This window comes from Salmo salar, chromosome ssa08 (genome assembly GCF_905237065.1).
Source record: "Salmo salar chromosome ssa08, Ssal_v3.1, whole genome shotgun sequence".
Lineage (NCBI taxonomy): Eukaryota > Metazoa > Chordata > Actinopteri > Salmoniformes > Salmonidae > Salmo > Salmo salar.
In genome coordinates, this window is record NC_059449.1 from 23,084,586 (window position 1) to 23,104,857 (window position 20,272).

At 45.4% G+C, this 20,272-nt stretch overlaps 1 protein-coding gene across 1 annotated transcript in view; it reads left to right on the plus strand.

Annotated features, from left to right (window-relative positions):
• Window positions 1-16,812, plus strand: part of LOC123744179 (FERM and PDZ domain-containing protein 3) — a gene marked incomplete at its 5' end in the record, with an annotated part of 31,476 nt that extends 14,664 nt beyond the window's left edge. Inside the window, 15 exons of the mRNA XM_045722628.1 lie at window positions 599-694; window positions 2,548-2,673; window positions 2,866-2,985; window positions 3,474-3,610; window positions 4,474-4,690; window positions 5,852-6,034; window positions 6,401-6,545; window positions 8,136-8,569; window positions 8,861-9,082; window positions 9,292-9,348; window positions 9,493-9,760; window positions 10,333-10,896; window positions 11,775-12,480; window positions 12,555-12,999; window positions 13,144-16,812. Of these exons, the coding sequence (XP_045578584.1) occupies window positions 599-694; window positions 2,548-2,673; window positions 2,866-2,985; window positions 3,474-3,610; window positions 4,474-4,690; window positions 5,852-6,034; window positions 6,401-6,545; window positions 8,136-8,569; window positions 8,861-9,082; window positions 9,292-9,348; window positions 9,493-9,760; window positions 10,333-10,896; window positions 11,775-12,480; window positions 12,555-12,999; window positions 13,144-13,782 (4,359 nt within the window). The remainder of the gene's footprint in view (window positions 1-598; window positions 695-2,547; window positions 2,674-2,865; window positions 2,986-3,473; window positions 3,611-4,473; window positions 4,691-5,851; window positions 6,035-6,400; window positions 6,546-8,135; window positions 8,570-8,860; window positions 9,083-9,291; window positions 9,349-9,492; window positions 9,761-10,332; window positions 10,897-11,774; window positions 12,481-12,554; window positions 13,000-13,143) is intronic.
• Window positions 16,813-20,272: the final 3,460 nt, after the last annotated feature.

Consider the following 20,272-nt stretch of genomic DNA (forward strand, 5'->3'; position numbering starts at 1 on the left):
TCCTTTAGGGGTTCTTCATATAACCCCTTTTAATGGATCCTCAACAACAACAACAAAATACTATTATTATTAATAATAATACGCACAACAATAACACAATATTTTAGTTTTTAGTGTTTATTATGATCCAAAAATGAGGTAAACAAATATGAAAACATAAAACAATATCAATACCTTAAATTGAGGAGATCTTTACATTGTTCAATTAAGTTCCTACACATGCTGTCCTTTCAAATTCAAATCCAAACGTTTCAGTTGGGCAGTTAGGTTCCTGCAAGAACCCCCACCAACTAACGAGGTTCCTCGATGAACCCCACCTCCTATGGGGTTCTTGGAAGAACCTTTTTGGGGGCAATTTTCAGTGCCAAGAACCCTAAGGTTGTTCCAAGAACTTAGAAGAACTTAGAAGAACCATTATTGAGTGCCATTTGGGAGTCATTCAGAGTGTTTAATGTTAGCTGAGCTGTCATCACCACAAGCTCAGGTAGCTTACCTTTCAAAACACTTATTTGTCCCCTTCTCTAATATTTATCTGATATCAGTAAAGTATTTAGCTAATAATAACACACCCTTATTTCCTGATTATTCTGGTTTCCAGGGCAACTCGCTGCTCTTCCTCCCCAACGTTCTAAAGGTGTATCTGGAGAACGGACAGACCAAGGCCTTCAAGTTTGAACCCAACACCACTGTCAAGGTAACTATATCATACACATACTACAGTATCATATTATAAGTAGAATCCTGATGATACTACTAATATAATAGACAGACCAAGGCCCAACACCCTTGTTAAGATAACTTTATTTTACTATATGATACCACACTGCTTCGACACCATATTCAACCAAATATTTATTTATACATTTCTTAATTCCATTATTTTACTTTTAGATTTGTGTGTATAGTTGTGAATTGTTATATACCACGGCACTGTTGGAGCTATGAACACAAGCATTTCACTACACCCGAAATAACATCTCCTAAATTTGTGTATGTGACCAATAAAATTTGATTTGATTTGTTAAGGAACTATACTGGGGCGCGTTGGGCCAGTAACCGAAAGGTTGCTAGATCGAATACCCGAGTTCACAAAATAAAACTCTGTTGTTCTGCCCCTGAACAAGGCAGTTAACCCAGTGTTCCCCGGTAGGCCGTCGTTGTAAAAAAGAATTTGTTCATAACTAACTTGCCTAGTTAAATGAGAAAAAACTATTTAAAAATACTGTCAATTAGTGTCCTGTCCAGGGGTGAACATGAACATCAAGCTGCCTCATGCTACAGAAACATATAGACTCCTCCTCTACAGGCCGTCCTGGCTCAGACAATAGACTCCTCCTCCTCTACAGGCCGTCCTGGCTCAGACAATAGACTCCTCCTCCTCTACAGGCTGTCCTGGCTCAGACAATAGACTCCTCCTCTACAGGCTGTCCTGGCTCAGACAATAGACTCCTCCTCTACAGGCCGTCCTGGCTAAGACAATAGACTCCTCTACGGGTCGTCCTGGCTCAGACAATAGACTCCTCCTCTACGGGTCGTCCTGGCTCAGACAATAGACTCCCCCTCTACAGGCCGTCCTGGCTCAGACAATAGACTCCTCCTCTACAGGCTGTCCTGGCTCAGACAATAGACTCCTCCTCTACAGGCTGTCCTGGCTCAGACAATAGACTCCTCCATGGGCCGTTCTGGCTCAGACAATAGACTCCTCCTCTACAGGCCGTCCTGGCTCAGACAATAGACTCCTCCTCTACAGGCTGTCCTGGCTCAGACAATAGACTCCCCCTCTACAGGCCGTCCTGGCTCAGACAATAGACTCCTCCTCTACAGGCTGTCCTGGCTCAGACAATAGACTCCTCCTCTACAGGCCGTCCTGGCTCAGACAATAGACTTACTGACTGACTGTGTACATACTGTGTACTGTTACACCCTATTCTACAGACCTTTCAATGTAGTCCATTCAGCAAGTCAACTGAAATCCCAATTGACCTCAACCATATAGTTTAACTGGCCTAACAAATCAGTGTCTTGTCTCCTGTTCTCTCTGGTTCCTCCCAGGACATAGTGATGACCCTGTCTCCTGTTCTCTCTGGTTCCTCCCAGGACATAGTGATGACCCTGTCTCCTGTTCTCTCTGGTTCCTCCCAGGACATAGTGATGACCCTGTCTCCTGTTCTCTCTGGTTCCTCCCAGGACATAGTGATGACCCTGTCTCCTGTTCTCTCTGGTTCCTCCCAGGACATAGTGATGACCCTGTCTCCTGTTCTCTCTGGTTCCTCCCAGGACATAGTGATGACCCTGTCTCCTGTTCTCTCTGGTTCCTCCCAGGACATAGTGATGACCCTGTCTCCTGTTCTCTCTGGTTCCTCCCAGGACATAGTGATGACCCTGTCTCCTGTTCTCTCTGGTTCCTCCCAGGACATAGTGATGACCCTGTCTCCTGTTCTCTCTGGTTCCTCCCAGGACATAGTGATGACCCTGTCTCCTGTTCTCTCTGGTTCCTCCCAGGACATAGTGATGACCCTGTCTCCTGTTCTCTCTGGTTCCTCCCAGGACATAGTGATGACCCTGAAGGAGAAACTGTCTCTGTCTCGTATCGAACACTTCTCTCTGGTTCTGGAACAGAAGTATAGCATCAGTAAACTACTGTTACTACATGAAGAGGAGAGGATACAACAGGTACACACACACACACACACACACACACACACACACACACACACACACACACACACACACACACACACATACACACGCGCAAAGGATAGCATCACTAAACTACTGTTACTCCATAAAGAGGACAGGATACATCCGTTATACTCACACGCCCCTGTATCCAACCCCGCCCCCCCTCCCTCTGTCCATCTCCAGGTGGTTCATCAGAAGGAAGTCCATGACTACAGGTGTCTGTTCAGAGTGTGTTTTATACCCAGAGAACCTGAGCACCTGTTACAAGACGACCCCACTGCCTTCCAGTACCTCTACCTGCAGGTGTGTGTGTGTGTGTGTGTGTGTGTGTGTGTGTGTGTGTGTGTGTGTGTGTGTGTGTGTGTGTGTGTGTGTGTGTGTGTGTGTGTGTGTGTGTGTGTGTGTGTGTGTGTGTGTGTGTGTGTGTGAGTGAGGAGTGGAGGTTGCATAACATGGATGTGAATATATGTGAGTACGTGTGTGTAACATCACTAACTGTGTGTGTGTGTCTGTTTGTGTGTGTTTGTAACATCACCGTTTGTGTGTGTGTGTGTGTGTGTGTGTGTGTGTGTGTGTAACATCACTGTGTGTTTGTGTGTGTGTGTGTTTGTGTGTGTAACATCACCGTGTGTGTGTGTCTGTGTGTGTATGTGTGTAACATCACTGTGTGTTTGTGTGTTTGTGTGTGTAACATCACCGTGTGTGTGTGTTTGTTTGTGTGTGTAACATCACTGTGTGTGTGTGTGTGTGTGTGTGTGTGTGTGTGTGTGTGTGTGTGTGTGTGTGTGTAGGGTATAAATGATGTGCTACAGGAGCGTTTTGCGGTGGAGATGCGTTGCAACACGGCCCTGCGTCTGGCAGCCCTGCACATACAGGAGAGACTAGCCAGCTGTGGACAGTCACCTCGGACCAAACTCAAGATCATCACGTACGTCCCTCACGTCCCGCTGGTCATATTCCCTCTATTAGAACACAACATTACAGCTGATCATATTCCCTCTATTAGAACACAACATTACAGCTGATCATATTCCCTCTATTAGAACAGAACATTACAGCTGATCATATTCCCTCTATTAGAACACAACATTACAGCTGATCATATTCCCTCTACTAGAACACAACATTACAGCTGATCATATTCCCTCTATTAGAACACAACATTACAGCTGATCATATTCCCTCTATTAGAACACAACATTACAGCTGATCATATTCCCTCTATTAGAACACAACATTACAGCTGATCATATTCCCTCTATTAGAACACAACATTACAGCTGATCATATTCCCTCTATTAGAACTGAACATTACAGCTGATCATATTCCCTCTATTAGAACACAACATTACAGCTGATCATATTCCCTCTACTAGAACACAACATTACAGCTGATCATATTCCCTCTATTAGAACACAACATTACAGCTGATCATATTCCCTCTATTAGAACACAACATTACAGCTGATCATATTCCCTCTATTAGAACACAACATTACAGCTGATCATATTCCCTCTATTAGAACACAACATTACAGCTGATCATATTCCCTCTATTAGAACACAACATTACAGCTGATCATATTCCCTCTATTAGAACACAACATTACAGCTGATCATATTCCCTCTATTAGAACACAACATTACAGCTGATCATATTCCCTCTACTAGAACAGAACATTACAGCTGATCATATTCCCTCTATTAGAACACAACATTACAGCCGATCATATTCCCTCTATTAGAACTGAACATTACAGCTGATCATATTCCCTCTATCTTCTCTACAGGAAAAGTTGGGGCATTGAGAACTTTATCTCTTCAACCCTCCTGAGGAACATGAGGGAGAAGGATCTGAGAAAGGCCATTGGCTATCACATGAAGAAGAGCCAATCACAGGAGCCAAAGCAGAAGGTGCTGTCGGCCAATCAGGCGAAGATTAACTACCTGGAGGAGCTGTGTGACCTCAAGTCCTTTGGCGGGAAGTCCTTCAGCGCCACCATGATGGTAGGAGAGATTACCTCTATCTAGTTATCTCTATCTCTGCCATGATGGTAGTGGAGAGATTACCTCTATCTAGTTATCTCTGTATCTCTGACATGATGGTAGTGGAGAGATTACCTCTATCTAGTTATCTCTGTATCTCTACCATGATGGTAGGAGAGAGATTACCTCTATCTAGTTATCTCTGGTTCTCTACCATGATGGTAGGAGAGAGATTACCTCTATCTAGTTGTCTCTGTATCTCTACCACGATGGTAGGAGAGAGATTACCTCTATCTGGTTGTCTCTGTAACTCTGCCATGATGGTAGAGGAGAGATTACCGCTGTCTAGTTATCTCTGTCTATATCATGATGGTAGGAGATTAGCTCCTTCTATCTCTAGTTGTCTCTGTCTATATCATGATGGTAGGAGAGAGATTAGCTCTATCTATCTCTAGTTATCTCTGTCTATATAATGACGGTAGGAGAGAGATTAGCTCTATCTATCTCTAGTTGTCTCTGTCTATATCATGATGGTAGGAGAGAGATTAGCTCTATCTATCTCTAGTTATTTCTGTCTATATCATGATGGTAGTTGCTTAGCACCAATTTGAAGGATTATATTATCTCTCTATTTCTCTTTGTCAGTGCTGGCATGATGTATTCATCTCTACTGCTATTTATCTCTACCAACGTATCCCTGTCATGGTGTCTCTCTCTCTCTCTCTCTCTATTCATCTCTGTCTACTGACAGGATATAATGTGTTTCAGTGGGGAGGACAGAGCTACAGTACCTCTCTATTCATCTCTGTCTACTGACAGGATATGATGGGTTTCAGTGGGCATGACAGAGCTATTAATTATTCTATTTTGGCACCCCCTGGTGGTGTGGCCAGGGAGTGCCATGTTTTCAGGCCAAAGTTACACCTTGAGTTGGGAAGTGCTGGTTGTTGGAGCGGGAATTAGGTGGCCACAGCACCTGGATCTTCAGTACTCCCATAATGCACCACCCTTACCCAGAGATCTAAGGGAGAAACCACATGGATCTTCAGTACTAACACGATGCACCTCCCTTACCCACAGATCTAGTCGAGAAAACGCTCAACTGACCTCAACTGTCTATGAGAACTTCATTCCCTCTCTTCTCCCTCTCTTCTCTCCCCCTCTTTCTCTCTCTCTCCATAGCTCCAGGACAGAGAGTCGATGGTGACCCTGTTGGTGGGGTCGCGGTACGGTATCAGTCAGGTGGTGAACCACAAACTGAGCATCATGACCACACTCACAGAGTTCAGCAGTATCACACGCATAGAGCTGCTGCCAGAGTCTGACCGTGTTAGTCTGGTCAAGATATATCTACAGGACATCAAGGTATGGTATGATACACAAACACAGACATGCATGCACGCACTAGCAGACACACACACACACACACACACACACACACACACACACACACACACACACACACACACACACACACACACACACACACACACACACACACACACAGACACACGCTACAAAGCCAATTTCCCCAAAAGCTATTTTCTTACTACTGAAAGACGTGTTTTTATCACTGAAGCATCGTCTTCTCTCCCCTGACCTCCTCTGCTCTGCTCTGCTCTCCTCTACTCCCCTCCCCCTCTCTCTCTTCTCCCTCCCTCCTCTCTTTCTTCCCCCTCCTATCCTCTCCTCCTCTTCTCTTGTCCCTTGTTCCTCTCCTCCTCTCCCCAGCCTATCACCCTGTTGTTGGAGTCAGTAGCAGCTAAGGAACTGTCCTGTCTGGTGGCAGGGTACTGTCGTGCCCTAGTGGACCCCAGCCTCATCATCTTCCCCTGGACACAGGACGCCAAGCAGCACCGTGTGTCCGCCGAGGAGGGTATGCTACCACAGACGAACACAAACACACACACACACCAAGTCTCTGCTGAGGAAGGTACGATACCACCCCACTACCAGGCTATTCACAACAGGGACAGGGTCCTTTCAGTCATTTAAGGAATTGAAAAGTGCCATGTATTTTCAATAAAGATTTTGAATTGTTGAGTTGACATCTGCCAATGTAATAATATCAGTTTAGAATGTTTAAATAATTAGATAGTTGAAGAGAAAAGAAGGAGACAGTAGAACTAGGTTGTATCTGTGTGTCAGACAGTAGAACTAGGTTGTATCTGTGTTTCAGACAGTAGAACTAGGTTGTATCTGTGTGTCAGACAGTAGAACTAGGTTGTGTCTGTGTGTCAGACAGTAGAATTAGGTTGTATCTGTGTGTCAGACAGTAGAACTAGGTTGTATCTGTGTGTCAGACAGTAGAACTAGGTTGTATCTGTGTGTCAGACAGTAGAACTAGGTTGTATCTGTGTGTCAGACAGTAGAACTAGGTTGTATCTGTGTGTCAGACAGTAGAACTAGGTTGTATCTGTGTGTCAGACAGTAGAACTAGGTTGTATCTGTGTGTCAGACAGTAGAACTAGGTTGTATCTGTGTGTCAGACAGTAGAACTAGGTTGTATCTGTGTTTCAGACAGTAGAACTAGGTTGTGTCTGTGTGTCAGACAGTAGAACTAGGTTGTATCTGTGTGTCAGACAGTAGAACTAGGTTGTATCTGTGTGTCAGACAGTAGAACTAGGTTGTATCTGTGTTTCAGACAGTAGAACTAGGTTGTATCTGTGTGTCAGACAGTAGAACTAGGTTGTATCTGTGTGTCAGACAGTAGAACTAGGTTGTATCTGTGTGTCAGACAGTAGAACTAGGTTGTGTCTGTGTGTCAGACAGTAGAATTAGGTTGTATCTGTGTTTCAGACAGTAGAACTAGGTTGTATCTGTGTGTCAGACAGTAGAACTAGGTTGTATCTGTGTGTCAGACAGTAGAACTAGGTTGTATCTGTGTGTCAGACAGTAGAACTAGGTTGTATCTGTGTGTCAGACAGTAGAACTAGGTTGTGTCTGTGTGTCAGACAGTAGAATTAGGTTGTATCTGTGTGTCAGACAGTAGAACTAGGTTGTATCTGTGTTTCAGACAGTAGAACTAGGTTGTATCTGTGTTTCAGACAGTAGAACTAGGTTGTATCTGTGTGTCAGACAGTAGAACTAGGTTGTATCTGTGTGTCAGACAGTAGAACTAGGTTGTATCTGTGTGTCAGACAGTAGAACTAGGTTGTATCTGTGTTTCAGACAGTAGAACTAGGTTGTATCTGTGTGTCAGACAGTAGAACTAGGTTGTATCTGTGTGTCAGACAGTAGAACTAGGTTGTATCTGTGTGTCAGACAGTAGAACTAGGTTGTATCTGTGTGTCAGATAGTGCAGTATATACTGTAAGCAGATAGATAAGTAAACCTATCATGAAAATCAAGTTGCGGAACTGTTTTTTCATGATGTAATGTGTTCCAGGTTTAATGTTGTCATGGTGTGTTTCTATAGGTTATGTGTTACAGGTTTCATGTTGTCATGATGTGTGTGTGTTTATAGGTTATGTGTCGCGGTGTGGCAGTGACTCGGACGATTCCTCCGACATGGACATGGACACTCTCATCTCCCTTGTATCCCATAACAACAAGCGAACCACATCAGACCCTGTCGGTCTACGCCGGATTATGGAGGAGAGGAAAGAGGAGAGGAAAGAGAGGAAGGAGAGAGAGGAGAGGAAAAAGAAGGGAGAAGGAGAACAAGAGAAAAATATGAAATACGGAACTATGTCTCCACTGAGAAAAAACAGAGAGAAGGAGAGAATTGAGGAGAAGGTGGGAGGAGTTGGGGACCAGAGAAAGAAAGACACTGGGGGAGAGGCGAAGTCCGAGAAACAACGAGGTGCAGAGAACAGAGGACTGCAGGAAGACGACAGAGAAAGAGAGGACGAGAGCGCAAAGAAGGAAAGAGAAGGAGAGGAGAGGAAAGGAGATGAGGAGAGAGGTGGATGGGAGAGGAAAGGAGAGGAGGAGAGAGGTGGAGGGGAGAGGAAAGGAGAGGAGGAGAGAGGTGGAGGGGAGAGGAAAGGAGAGGAGGAGAGAGGTGGAGGGGAGAGGAAAGGAGAGCAGGAGAGAGGAGGATGGGAGAGGAAAGGAGAGGAGGAGAGAGGAGGAGGGGAGAGGAAAGGAGAGGAGGAGAGAGGTGGAGGGGAGAGGAAAGCAGAGCAGGAGAGAGGAGGAGGGGAGGTTCGGGGAGCTACGACAGAAGAGCACCCGTCCGTATCAGAGGAGGCGTCAGACTCGTGTCGTACTGACTCTCGTTTCATGACCAGCATCTCCAGTGACTCCCTGGATGCTCTGGAGGAAGATGACCTGATCGCCTGCTCTTCCTCCCTCCCTCACCCTCACCCTCCCTTCCGCCTCACAGTGGAGCCCCCCATCCCCAGCCTCACCCACGAGGGGGTGCATCCTCACCCCAAGGAGGGGCAGGAGAGTGGAGAGGAGAAGGAGGTGGAGAGGTGTCAGGAGAGTGGAGAGGAGGGGTAGGAGGAGAGTGGAGAGGAGGAGAGTGGAGAGGAGGAGGAGGGGGAGGAGAGTGCAGAGGAGGGGGAAGAGGGAGGGGATCGGGCAACGGAGCTTGGGTCAACACTCACCATTCTCCCATGACCCCTGACTCCATGAACTCTGAACCTGTGACCCCCGTGGTTGACCCCTCTGAGAACCTGAACTATGCTGAGCTCTCTCTCATGCTGGAGTACCTCCCCAGTCCTCCGGAGGCGAGTGACGATGAGGACGAGGAGGAGAAGAGGGAAGAGATGAGGAGGAGTAATGAAGGAACTGGACAGGAGGAATTTTCCTTATCCGGACGTCCCCGTTCCTCCTCCTCCTCACTTATGGACTGTGTGTTTACATTCGAGCAGAGAGACGCAAGGCATTACTACAATATCTGCCCTAATGTTACCCCTGACAGCACCCGCACCCGCAGCCTCACCCACCCTCACCCTGAGACTGAGGAAGAGGAGGGTGGTGGTGAGGAGGAAGAGCAGGGGGCGCTCCTAACCCTGGAGCCTGTGCCCATCCTCCAGCCGCCTCCAGGGTTCGGGGACAGCAGTTCTGACGAGGAGTTCTTTGATGCGAGGGATCGGTTTGCCTCGCCTGAAGACCCAACATCAGGGACTGTGTCCCGAGGTGTGTCAGGGTTATTACTGTACTGTAAGGTGTAAGAGTTAGTTCCCTATTAGGTGTCCAGAGGTTGGTGGGGTTATGAACTTAATTGCACTAGGTCCGTTATGGTGTTAACTTAACAGCTTTAGTTTTTAAGTGTTTACTTGAAGAACTGAAACTGGTCATATTAGATAAAACTGTGAGAAGTATAGTGCGTATTCTCCAGTTAATTAGTGATGTATAAAGAGAGATTAATGAGATTAAATGGATGAAAGGTTCTAATTCCTGATGATCTGAGGTCAATAGATATCTGGAAAGCATTTAATTATGTAAGGTTTGTTCTGATTTCTTTCGTCACATAAAGTTTTCATTTTTTCCAGATTTTTCAGCCGAGATGATGAGTGGAATGACGCAGCAAACTGTGAGCCTGAGTGACATCAGAATCAGCCTGGCTGAAGGAACGAGGCATGAAAGAGAGGAGGGTAGAGAGGGAGAGACCAACGAAGGAGGAGGAGGGAGAGAGATGTTCTCCAGGCTCTCTAGGAAAAGATCGAAGAAGCGGCGTTCCTTCATGCAGACCGACTTCACCTCAACAGTCTCCTACCCTGGACCGGACCAAAACCAGGAGCGGAACAGGGACTGGAACCCAGATCACATTCCTGATCAGTATCCGGACCGGGCACAGAACCGGACAGAGAGTTCAGATGAAAGCCAGCAGCTGAGTCTGGACCCAGAACCCTCTGAGCAGAGCCAGAACCCATGTCCTACTGTCTCTTCTCTGAGCCACGCCGAGGGGGAGGCGTCCCAGCTCGAGTCCAAGCCTATCCTCACCAAGCCCAGCCCAGAGGGGTCCCATCGGGGACCTGGAGAGCCATGTGTGCCTGGTAACCCAAAGGGAGATCCACGGGCGCCTGATAACCCGAAGGCTAACCTCCATAGGAGCTCCAGGAGCAGGCGGCAGTCCATGGAGACGGAGCCTGACGTGATGGAGTCCAAATCGGTCACTGCCCTGGTGACGGCAGCCTCCCTCTCCATCACGGCTGTCCGCTGTAGAGTAGAACCAGACGGCAAGGAGAGCACTGATCGGAGAGGAGACGGGGAGGAGGTGGAGGGAGAGATGGAGGAGGAGGAGGGGGGCGGAGAAGCAGGACCATTCACATGTCACATGTTTCTGACTGAGATTAAGGAGGAGGAGGGGCAGAGGGGGAGGAAACAGGGGAGGAGGGGGAGAGCGACAGAGAGGAGAGACAGCTTTCTCTCATTTCTGAAGATCCATCCTCTGTTAGGGGGTCCCAGTTTAGTAGACGACCTCTGTGTCTAACGAAAGACGAGGATCAGGTAGCTTCTTTCGTACCCCAAATAAGTATCTCCCATCCAGGTGTGTATGGGAGGGACATGGGGGGTGAACAAGGCGTGGCTGGTGGTGAGGAGAGCGTGACTCCCCTTTCTGCTCCTCCTCCCCCCACCTCTCCACTGCCACCCTTCCCAGCCCCCTCCATCCCCCACACAAAGAGGGGAGAGAGTGATAGCAAGGATGGGAATGTGGGGTCTCAACCCAAACCCTTCACACACTCAGACGGAGAGAAGGACATTAGCTGCTTGACTCAAGTCCATAGAAAACTCACTATCAGTCACCAAGACCTGACAAGCCAAGGGAAAGCAGAAACTGACAATGATGAAGCTATAGTTAGCACTAATTATGTTACTGATAACACTGATGTTGCTACGGCTAACATTGCAGCTACAGCCAACATTCATTTTGTCATGGCTAACACTGAGACTACAGTTAGCTCTGATTTTGATTTAGGCACTGCTAATCACAAAGATACAAATAGCATCAAATCTGTTCCGGCTAACACTATAGCTAATGCCGATTTTGCTACGGCTAACAGTGAAGCTAATGCTATAATGTATTCCCTTACAACTAGCAATGATTCTACAGGTAATGCTAACTTAGCTATGACTAATGCTAATTCAGCTAACACTAACTCAGCTATGGCTAACATTCCCAAAGAGTCTCCAATATCACCTACAACAGGCTTCCTCCTCCGGCCTTGCTCACCGGGCATCATCGGGCAAAGCCTCTCGGCCTCCACATTACGGGGGAAGATCCAGAACCTGCCCCTCTATTTATCTCGCTCCCAGGAAACCCTCACCCTCTCTGGGGTGGGAAGCCCCAACAGGAACCCTTCTCCGGAGACCACCAGCAACAAGACTGAGGTAATGGTCACCACCGAAACCACCAAGGACGACGATGTCACAAAATTGGTGACAGTGGAGGATTTGGAAGATTCCGGGGTGGCGTTGGCAGAGTCGGATGATTCCGAGGTTACGCTGACAGAATCGGAGGTTGGCGAGGTTGTTGTGGAGACGGCCGGGGCGGAAATCACGAGGTTGACGGTTTCGGAGGTCAAGGAGGTGGTCGAGAAGGTTGTGATGGTCTACGGATCCTCCCTTCCTCCCCCTTTAGCACCCATCTCTCTTGAGTCCAAACCAGATCATCCCAAAATGATTGTCAAGTTGCCTACCTGTCCCATTGCTACAGTGGAAACTGCCCCTCCTATGGCTCCTGCACCTATCTGTCTGGAGCTCAAACTAGTCACTGAACTACTCTCCCCAGGCCCCACTATCCACAAAATGCCCGCCCCATTAACTTCCTGTCCTTCCTCTCCCGTGCCCATACGCGTAGAGCCCAAACCAGACCATGAACCACTATCCATACGCTCCAAAATGGCCGCCTTGTCGTCTACTTATCCCCCTGCTTTAGTGGTAACCACACAGAGTCTGAATTTCTCTTCTTCTAATCCTCCCCCATCAGAGTAGAACCCAAGCCAGAGCCTTGCCCTGAACCCCTATCAGGCCCCAAAATGTCCGCTCCATTGGTTTCCTGCCCCTCTGCTATAGTGGTGACCACACAGAGTCTGAACGGACCGGGGCTCAGCTTCCCTGGTTATAACATGAGAGGACGGCCATTTGGGAGCAACAGCTTCTGTAAACCCCCAGGTGAGGAGGCAGGCCTGCTGAACACTCTGACTACAGGCTGTGGGGTCTTCACCTCCACCTGTGAGACCCAGCCCAACCAGGCCCACATGGAATCCTATTCCCCAGCAAAGCCTGATTTTGGGTGTAGCTCGGTGCTGGCATCAGGGTGCGAGACGGTCCTGGAGGGGGTGCAGACGCCCCTGGAGGCATGCAGGTGTCCGCCACCGCTGGTTTATACCAACTGTTTCAGCGGGGGTGACAGCTTCGACGATGAGTTGACAGTATACGAGTTCTCCTGCCGGACAAGTTCTCCTCCCGCCTCCCAACCCTCTTCCTCTGCGCTGGCCCTCCCTCTCACGACCTCTCCTCCTCTCTCCTCTTTCCTGTCCTCCTCCCCTCCCTCCTCCCCCCTCCTCTCTCCCTCCTTTCCTCGCTCCATCCTGCCCCCCTCCTCCTCCATGGAGCTCACCCCTCTCCTCTCCCCACTCCTTTCCCCGTCCAACTGCTTCTTGTCCCAGTCAAGTCTCCATGATGATATCAGCCGACTACGCCACCGCCGCTTCCCACCGCCCCCCGCAGGGTTCCAGACCATCCGGAGTGACGTGGACGAGCTTCTCACCCTCCTGCAGGGGGGGAGGATGGGGGGGAAAGGGGGGAGGCACCCCAGGGAGACCTGCGCCACCCACTTCTCAGAAAACAAGCGTCTTCTCCACATGGAGGCCCGGAGGCTGATGGCCGGCTGTCAGAAGGTGGTCCGGGTGGGGCAGACCCCGGACGAGATGCTCTTCTCCCTCTCCGACAGCTTCAGGACCCTGGTGGGCATGGCCGGCATGTGCCTGTGGTTCTCCGGGTGCGACCGGTGCGACCGGAGGAATGCCGAGGCACTAGCGGGGCTGGCGGACGTGGCCAGAACGTACCGGGAGTTTGTGCTGGCAGCGGAGAGGGCGAGCGGGAGGCGGAGCTGTCATGACCTCAGCACCAAGCTTCTTGCCAAGCAGTGTACTGCCCTCACTGCTTCCGTCTTCTGCCTCACACAGCTGTTCCGCACACTCACCGCCCTCTGAACTGAACCAACGAACTCTGACCCCTATAACAACAAAGAGGTTGACCTTTCAATTCTGACCTCTAGACCCACTACACAGGGTTGCCAGCCAATCAGTCAGTCACCAGGCTGAGTGGGGAATGAATGTGTGAACTGCAACAAGTCCACGTAGTGAAAAAAAACAGTAGAAGCACAATTGAAAGGAGAGAGAGATGAGATGGATGAAACAAGACGGGTCTAATCTCCTGTGACATCATAGAGAGCCTCTGTGGCATCATAAATAAGGAACCTCTGTGACATCACAAAGCGCCTGTGTGACATCACAGAGAACGTGTGACACGCTGGAAGACATAAGAGTGATGTCATAACAGGTCCCAAATGACTGTTAAGTTTTTTTAACAGTAACCTACAGTATGCTGTGCAAGTACTGCAACCACACAACGAGGGACAAACTGGACATACGTAGCATCATCACCAAACTGCAAGAAGCCTCACGCAATGACAATCTCCGCACTCAAAGCCAACCTGCTTGCTTTGATATAGCATTTAAGTAACTATTATATTTGAAAGTCCATTATTTTTTTGTTTTCATTCATAATTTATTTATTGTCATTCATTATTTATTTGTTTTGATGTATTATTTATTTGTGATGTTATCGCTTTCATTATTGATTCTGTATGGTATTGGTGTGGGGTGTGAAAAAGAGGAATGTCGAGGGAATGGGTGTGTTTACAAAAAGGAGGATCCATGTAGGTACACACACACACTCCAGAGTTGGCTGAAAGGTACAATCATGTTGATTGTGTTATTATTTGGCTGGCTGATCAGTCAGTGGAAGGTTTTATTTGATACTTCTAATACAGATTTCTGACAACTACTAATACTCTGTTTTCCTCTCTCTCTCTCTCTCTCTCTCTCTCTCTATCTCTCCACATCTCTGAATACGTGACAGGTGGTCTGGTCACATGACCAACCCTCAGATGAGGGGGCGGGGCTCTGAATGTCAACAGTTTACAAAACCAAAAAAAGGAGGGAAATGATATCCCAAATGGCCTTTTCCCTCCATAGTGCACTACAAGGGCTTATAGGGCTCGGGTCAAAAGTAGTGCACTACGTAGGGAATAGTGCCCTTCCCTTAGAGTTGTACTATCTAGACGGACCGTATAAAGGTTCATCACTGTGTATGATATTTTATAAACCTAGTAGCTGAATGCTGATGTCTGCGTATTACTTTTTTAAATGGGGGAGTTGGGGGGGGTGACGCGGGGAGTGTACACTTTGAATTAGCACACAAACCTACCATTATGTGGTTGTAAAAAAATGGTGGCCATTTATATTTACAGGCTGTGTCCCAATGGAAGCCTATTCCCAGTATAGGGAACTACTTTTGATTGTTCCCTATAGAGCCCCATGGGCCCTTGTCAAAAGTAGTGCACTGCATAGGGAATAGTAAGCTTACTAGTTGGTAGGCAGTTGCAGTTTTTCTATCCACACTTAGTTTCTGGAAAGAGCTGTCAAACTCATTCAATCTGCATGTTCACTGTTCAGAAATTAGGATTGTTTCCAACTTGAACACTACACACATACATGTGTTACCTGATTTCATGTGTTACCTGATTTCACGTGTTACCTGATTTCATGTGTTACCTGATTTCACGTGTTACCTGATTTCACGTGTTACCTGATTTCACGTGTTACCTGATTTCATGTGTTACCTGATTTCATGTGTTACCTGATTTCATGTGTTACCTGATTTCACGTGTTACCTGATTTCACGTGTTACCTGATTTCACGTGTTACCTGATTTCATGTGTTACCTGATTTCATGTGTTACCTGATTTCACGTGTTACCTGATTTCACGTGTTACCTGATTTCATGTGTTACCTGATTTCATGTGTTACCTGATTTCACGTGTTACATGAATTCACGTGTAATCTGTTTTCATGTGTTACCTGATTTCATGTGTTACCTGATTTCACGTGTTACATGAATTCACGTGTAATCTGATTTCACGTGTAACCTGATTTCATGTGTTACCTGATTTCGTGTCATACCTGATTTCACGTGTAACCTGATTTCACGTGTAACCTGATTTCACGTGTAACCTGATTTCACGTGTAACCTGATTTCATGTGTAACCTGATTTCATGTGTTACCTGATTTCACGTGTAACCTGATTTCACGTGTAACCTGATTTCACGTGTAACCTGATTTCATGTGTTACCTGATTTCACGTGTAACCTGATTTCACGTGATACCGGATTTCACGTGTGACCTGATTTCACGTGTAACCTGATTTCACGTGTTTCCTGATTTCACATGTAGCCTGATTTCATACAGCACATTTCTATATGTTAAATGTTTAAGTAACTGTTTGTCATGGGAAAAAATATCTTATTTTACATATTCATATTTCCTGTTGGGGAAAAGTTTGCTGATCCAAAGCCAATCTAGACAAAATAGTTTCACAACTACTGTTTGTCCAGCAGGGTTGTGATGAATTCAATTTCAGTTTGCAGTTAATTCAGAAAGTAAACCAAATTCCAAATGTTCCTCATTTAAAAGCATTGACGAGAATTGGAATTACAATTGGAATTTCAGTGTAGTATATGAATTGCCTGGAATTGAAGTGGAATGGAACCCAACGTTGATGTTCACATACTGCTTCTAGTTCTATTATACTTTAATCCTAAAATGAAGGCTGAAATGTGTTTTTATGTCCTCTCTGCTATGCTTGCAATATTCCGGTTAATTTTCTAGAAATCCCAGTTGAAGGATTCCAGATTCCCTGCTTAATACATTACGATTCTGGGAATCTTTCAACCTGAGTTTTTGGAAAAACCTTGGAATTTTGGGGGAAATAAAGTTTCTGGAATTTTGCTGGAATTCCTACTTTCTGCTCATTAAGCATGCCCTACTAAACCAGAACTGCATCTTTGAAACATCAGGGAAATAACTAACTAACTGCTGTATGTGAATGACTGAATGAGTGATGTCCGCCTATGCTTTGTCATGCTGTACTCCAACCATTAAAAATACTGAACTGTTAAGACTCTCTCCTCCCTTCTTCTTCTCTGACCCTTAATGGTTACTTAGTTTCTTCTATTTTATGGTTTAGTTAGACAGTAGATGAAGAGGTTTAGTTAGACAGTAGATGAAGAGGATTAGTTAGACAGTAGATGGTGATGAAGAGGTTTAGTTAGACAGTAGATGAAGAGGATTAGTTAGACAGTAGATGGTGATGAAGAGGTTTAGTTAGACAGTAGATGAAGAGGATTAGTTAGACAGTAGATGGTGATGAAGAGGTTTAGTTAGACAGTAGATGAAGAGGTTTAGTTAGACAGTAGATGGTGATGAAGAGGTTTAGTTAGACAGTAGATGAAGAGGTTTAGTTAGACAGTAGATGAAGAGGATTAGTTAGACAGTAGATGGTGATGAAGAGGTTTAGTTAGACAGTAGATGGTGATGAAGAGGATTAGTTAGACAGTAGATGGTGATGAAGAGGTTTAGTTAGACAGTAGATGAAGAGGTTTAGTTAGACAGTAGATGGTGATGAAGAGGTTTAGTTAGACATTAGATGAAGAGGTTTAGTTAGACAGTAGATGGTGATGAAGAGGTTTAGTTAGACAGTAGATGAAGAGGTTTAGTTAGACAGTAGATGGTGATGAAGAGGTTTAGTTAGACAGTAGATGGTGATGAAGAGGTTTAGTTAGACAGTAGATGAAGAGGATTAGTTAGACAGTAGATGGTGATGAAGAGGTTTAGTTAGACAGTAGATGAAGAGGATTAGTTAGACAGTAGATGGTGATGAAGAGGTTTAGTTAGACAGTAGATGAAGAGGTTTATTTAGACAGTAGATGGTGATGAAGAGGTTTAGTTAGACAGTAGATGAAGAGGTTTATTTAGACAGTAGATGTTGATGAAGAGGTTTAGTTAGACAGTAGATGGTGATGAAGAGATTTAGTTAGACAGTAGATGGTGATGAAGAGGTTTATTTAGACAGTAGATGGTGATGAAGAGGTTTAGTTAGACAGTAGATGAAGAGGATTAGTTAGACAGTAGATGGTGATGAAGAGGTTTAGTTAGACAGTAGATGAAGAGGTTTATTTAGACAGTAGATGGTGATGAAGAGGTTTAGTTAGACAGTAGATGAAGAGGTTTATTTAGACAGTAGATGGTGATGAAGAGGTTTAGTTAGACAGTAGATGGTGATGAAGAGGATTAGTTAGACAGTAGATGAAGAGGATTAGTTAGACAGTAGATGGTGATGAAGAGGATTAGTTAGACAGTAGATGAAGAGGTTTAGTTAGACAGTAGATGAAGAGGTTTATTTAGACAGTAGATGGTGATGAAGAGGTTTAGTTAGACAGTAGATGGTGATGAAGAGGTTTAGTTAGACAGTAGATGAAGAGGTTTAGTTAGACAGTAGATGGTGATGAAGAGGTTTAGTTAGACAGTAGATGGTGATGAAGAGGTTTAGTTAGACAGTAGATGTTGATGAAGAGGTTTAGTAAGACAGTAGATGGTGATGAAGAGGTGTAGTTAGACAGTAGATGAAGAGGTTTAGTTAGACAGTAGATGGTGATGAAGAGGTTTAGTTAGACAGTAGATGAAGAGGATTAGTTAGACAGTAGATGGTGATGAAGAGGTTTAGTTAGACAGTAAATGAAGAGGTTTAGTTAGACAGTAGATGAAGAGGTTTAGTTAGACAGTAGATGAAGCTGATTAGTTAGACAGTAGATGGTGATGAAGAGGTTTAGTTAGACAGTAGATGGTGATGAAGAGGTTTCGTTAGACAGTAGATGGTGATGAAGAGGTTTAGTTAGACAGTAGATGAAGAGGTTTAGTTAGACAGTAGATGGTGATGAAGAGGTTTAGTTAGACAGTAGATGAAGAGGTTTAGTTAGACAGTAGATGGTGATGAAGAGGTTTAGTTAGACAGTAGATGAAGAGGATTAGTTAGACAGTAGATGGTGATGAAGAGGATTAGTTAGACAGTAGATGAAGAGGTTTAGTTAGACAGTAGATGAAGAGGTTTAGTTAGACAGTAGATGGTGATGAAGAGGTTTATTTAGACAGTAGATGGTGATGAAGAGGTTTATTTAGACAGTAGATGGTGATGAAGAGGTTTAGTTAGACAGTAGATGGTGATGAAGAGGTTTAGTTAGACAGTAGATGAAGAGGTTTAGTTAGACAGTAGATGGTGATGAAGAGGTTTAGTTAGACAGTAGATGAAGAGGTTTAGTTAGACAGTAGATGAAGAGGTTTAGTTAGACAGTAGATGGTGATGAAGAGGTTTAGTTAGACAGTAAATGGTGATGAAGAGGTTTAGTTAGACAGTAGATGGTGATGAAGAGGTTTAGTTAGACAGTAGATGAAGAGGATTAGTTAGACAGTAGATGAAGAGGTTTAGTTAGACAGTAGATGGTGATGAAAAGGTTTAGTTAGACAGTAGATGGTGATGAAGAGGTTTAGTTAGACAGTAGATGAAGAGGTTTAGTTAGACAGTAGATGGTGATGAAGAGGTTTAGTTAGACAGTAGATGAAGAGGTTTAGTTAGACAGTAGATGGTGATGAAGAGGATTAGTTAGACAGTAGATGGTGATGAAGAGGTTTAGTTAGACAGTAGATGGTGATGAAGAGGTTTAGTTAGACAGTAGATGGTGACGGAGAGCAAATGTATGCGAATAACTGTAACGCCCTGGCCATAGAGATTGGTTTTTGTTCTTTATTTTGGTTAGGCCAGGGTGTTACATTGGGTGGGCGTTCTATGTTCATTTTCTATGTTGTCTGTTTCATTGATTTTGGCCGTGTGGCTTCCAATCAGGCACAGCCGTTGTTGGTTGTTGCTGATTGGGAGTCACACATAAGTGCCTGTTTTTCCGTTGGGGTTTTGTGGGTAATTGTTTCTGTTTCGTTTCGCACCTGACAGGACTGTTTTGGCTGTCGGTTTTCTTGTTTTTTGTATCGTGTTCTTACGTTAATTAAATAACTATGATGAACACTAACTCCGCTGCGCCTTGGTCTACTCTCTCTCCCGACGGCCGTTACAATAATACAAACTATTTTTCTAACATCTCTGCTATGATGCCACCTATATCCATTTTTTATAGTATAAACACAGGAGCTGCGTTTTCACAAAAGATGTTTAGTACCCCATACTGACTCCACCTGTGCATGGCTTAATCTAGAGAACTGTTTAGCATTCCCATATTGACTCCTCTGCCTGGCTTAATCTAGAGAAAACGTTTAGCATTCCCATATTGACTCCTCTGCCTGGCTTAATCTATAGAAAACGGTAAGGACCACAAAACTGACTCCTCCTCTGCATGACTCAATCTAGGGAAAGCATTACAGTTTATCAATATAAAAGGTCGGAAACCTCTCTGAGTGTTTGCATTTAGTGCTGGTTTCATGGACACAGATTAAGCCTAGTCCTTGACTAAAAATCAATTTCAATAAAGATTCTGAAGGGCCAAAGGTGAGCTCTTTCCAGACTCCATTTTCAGT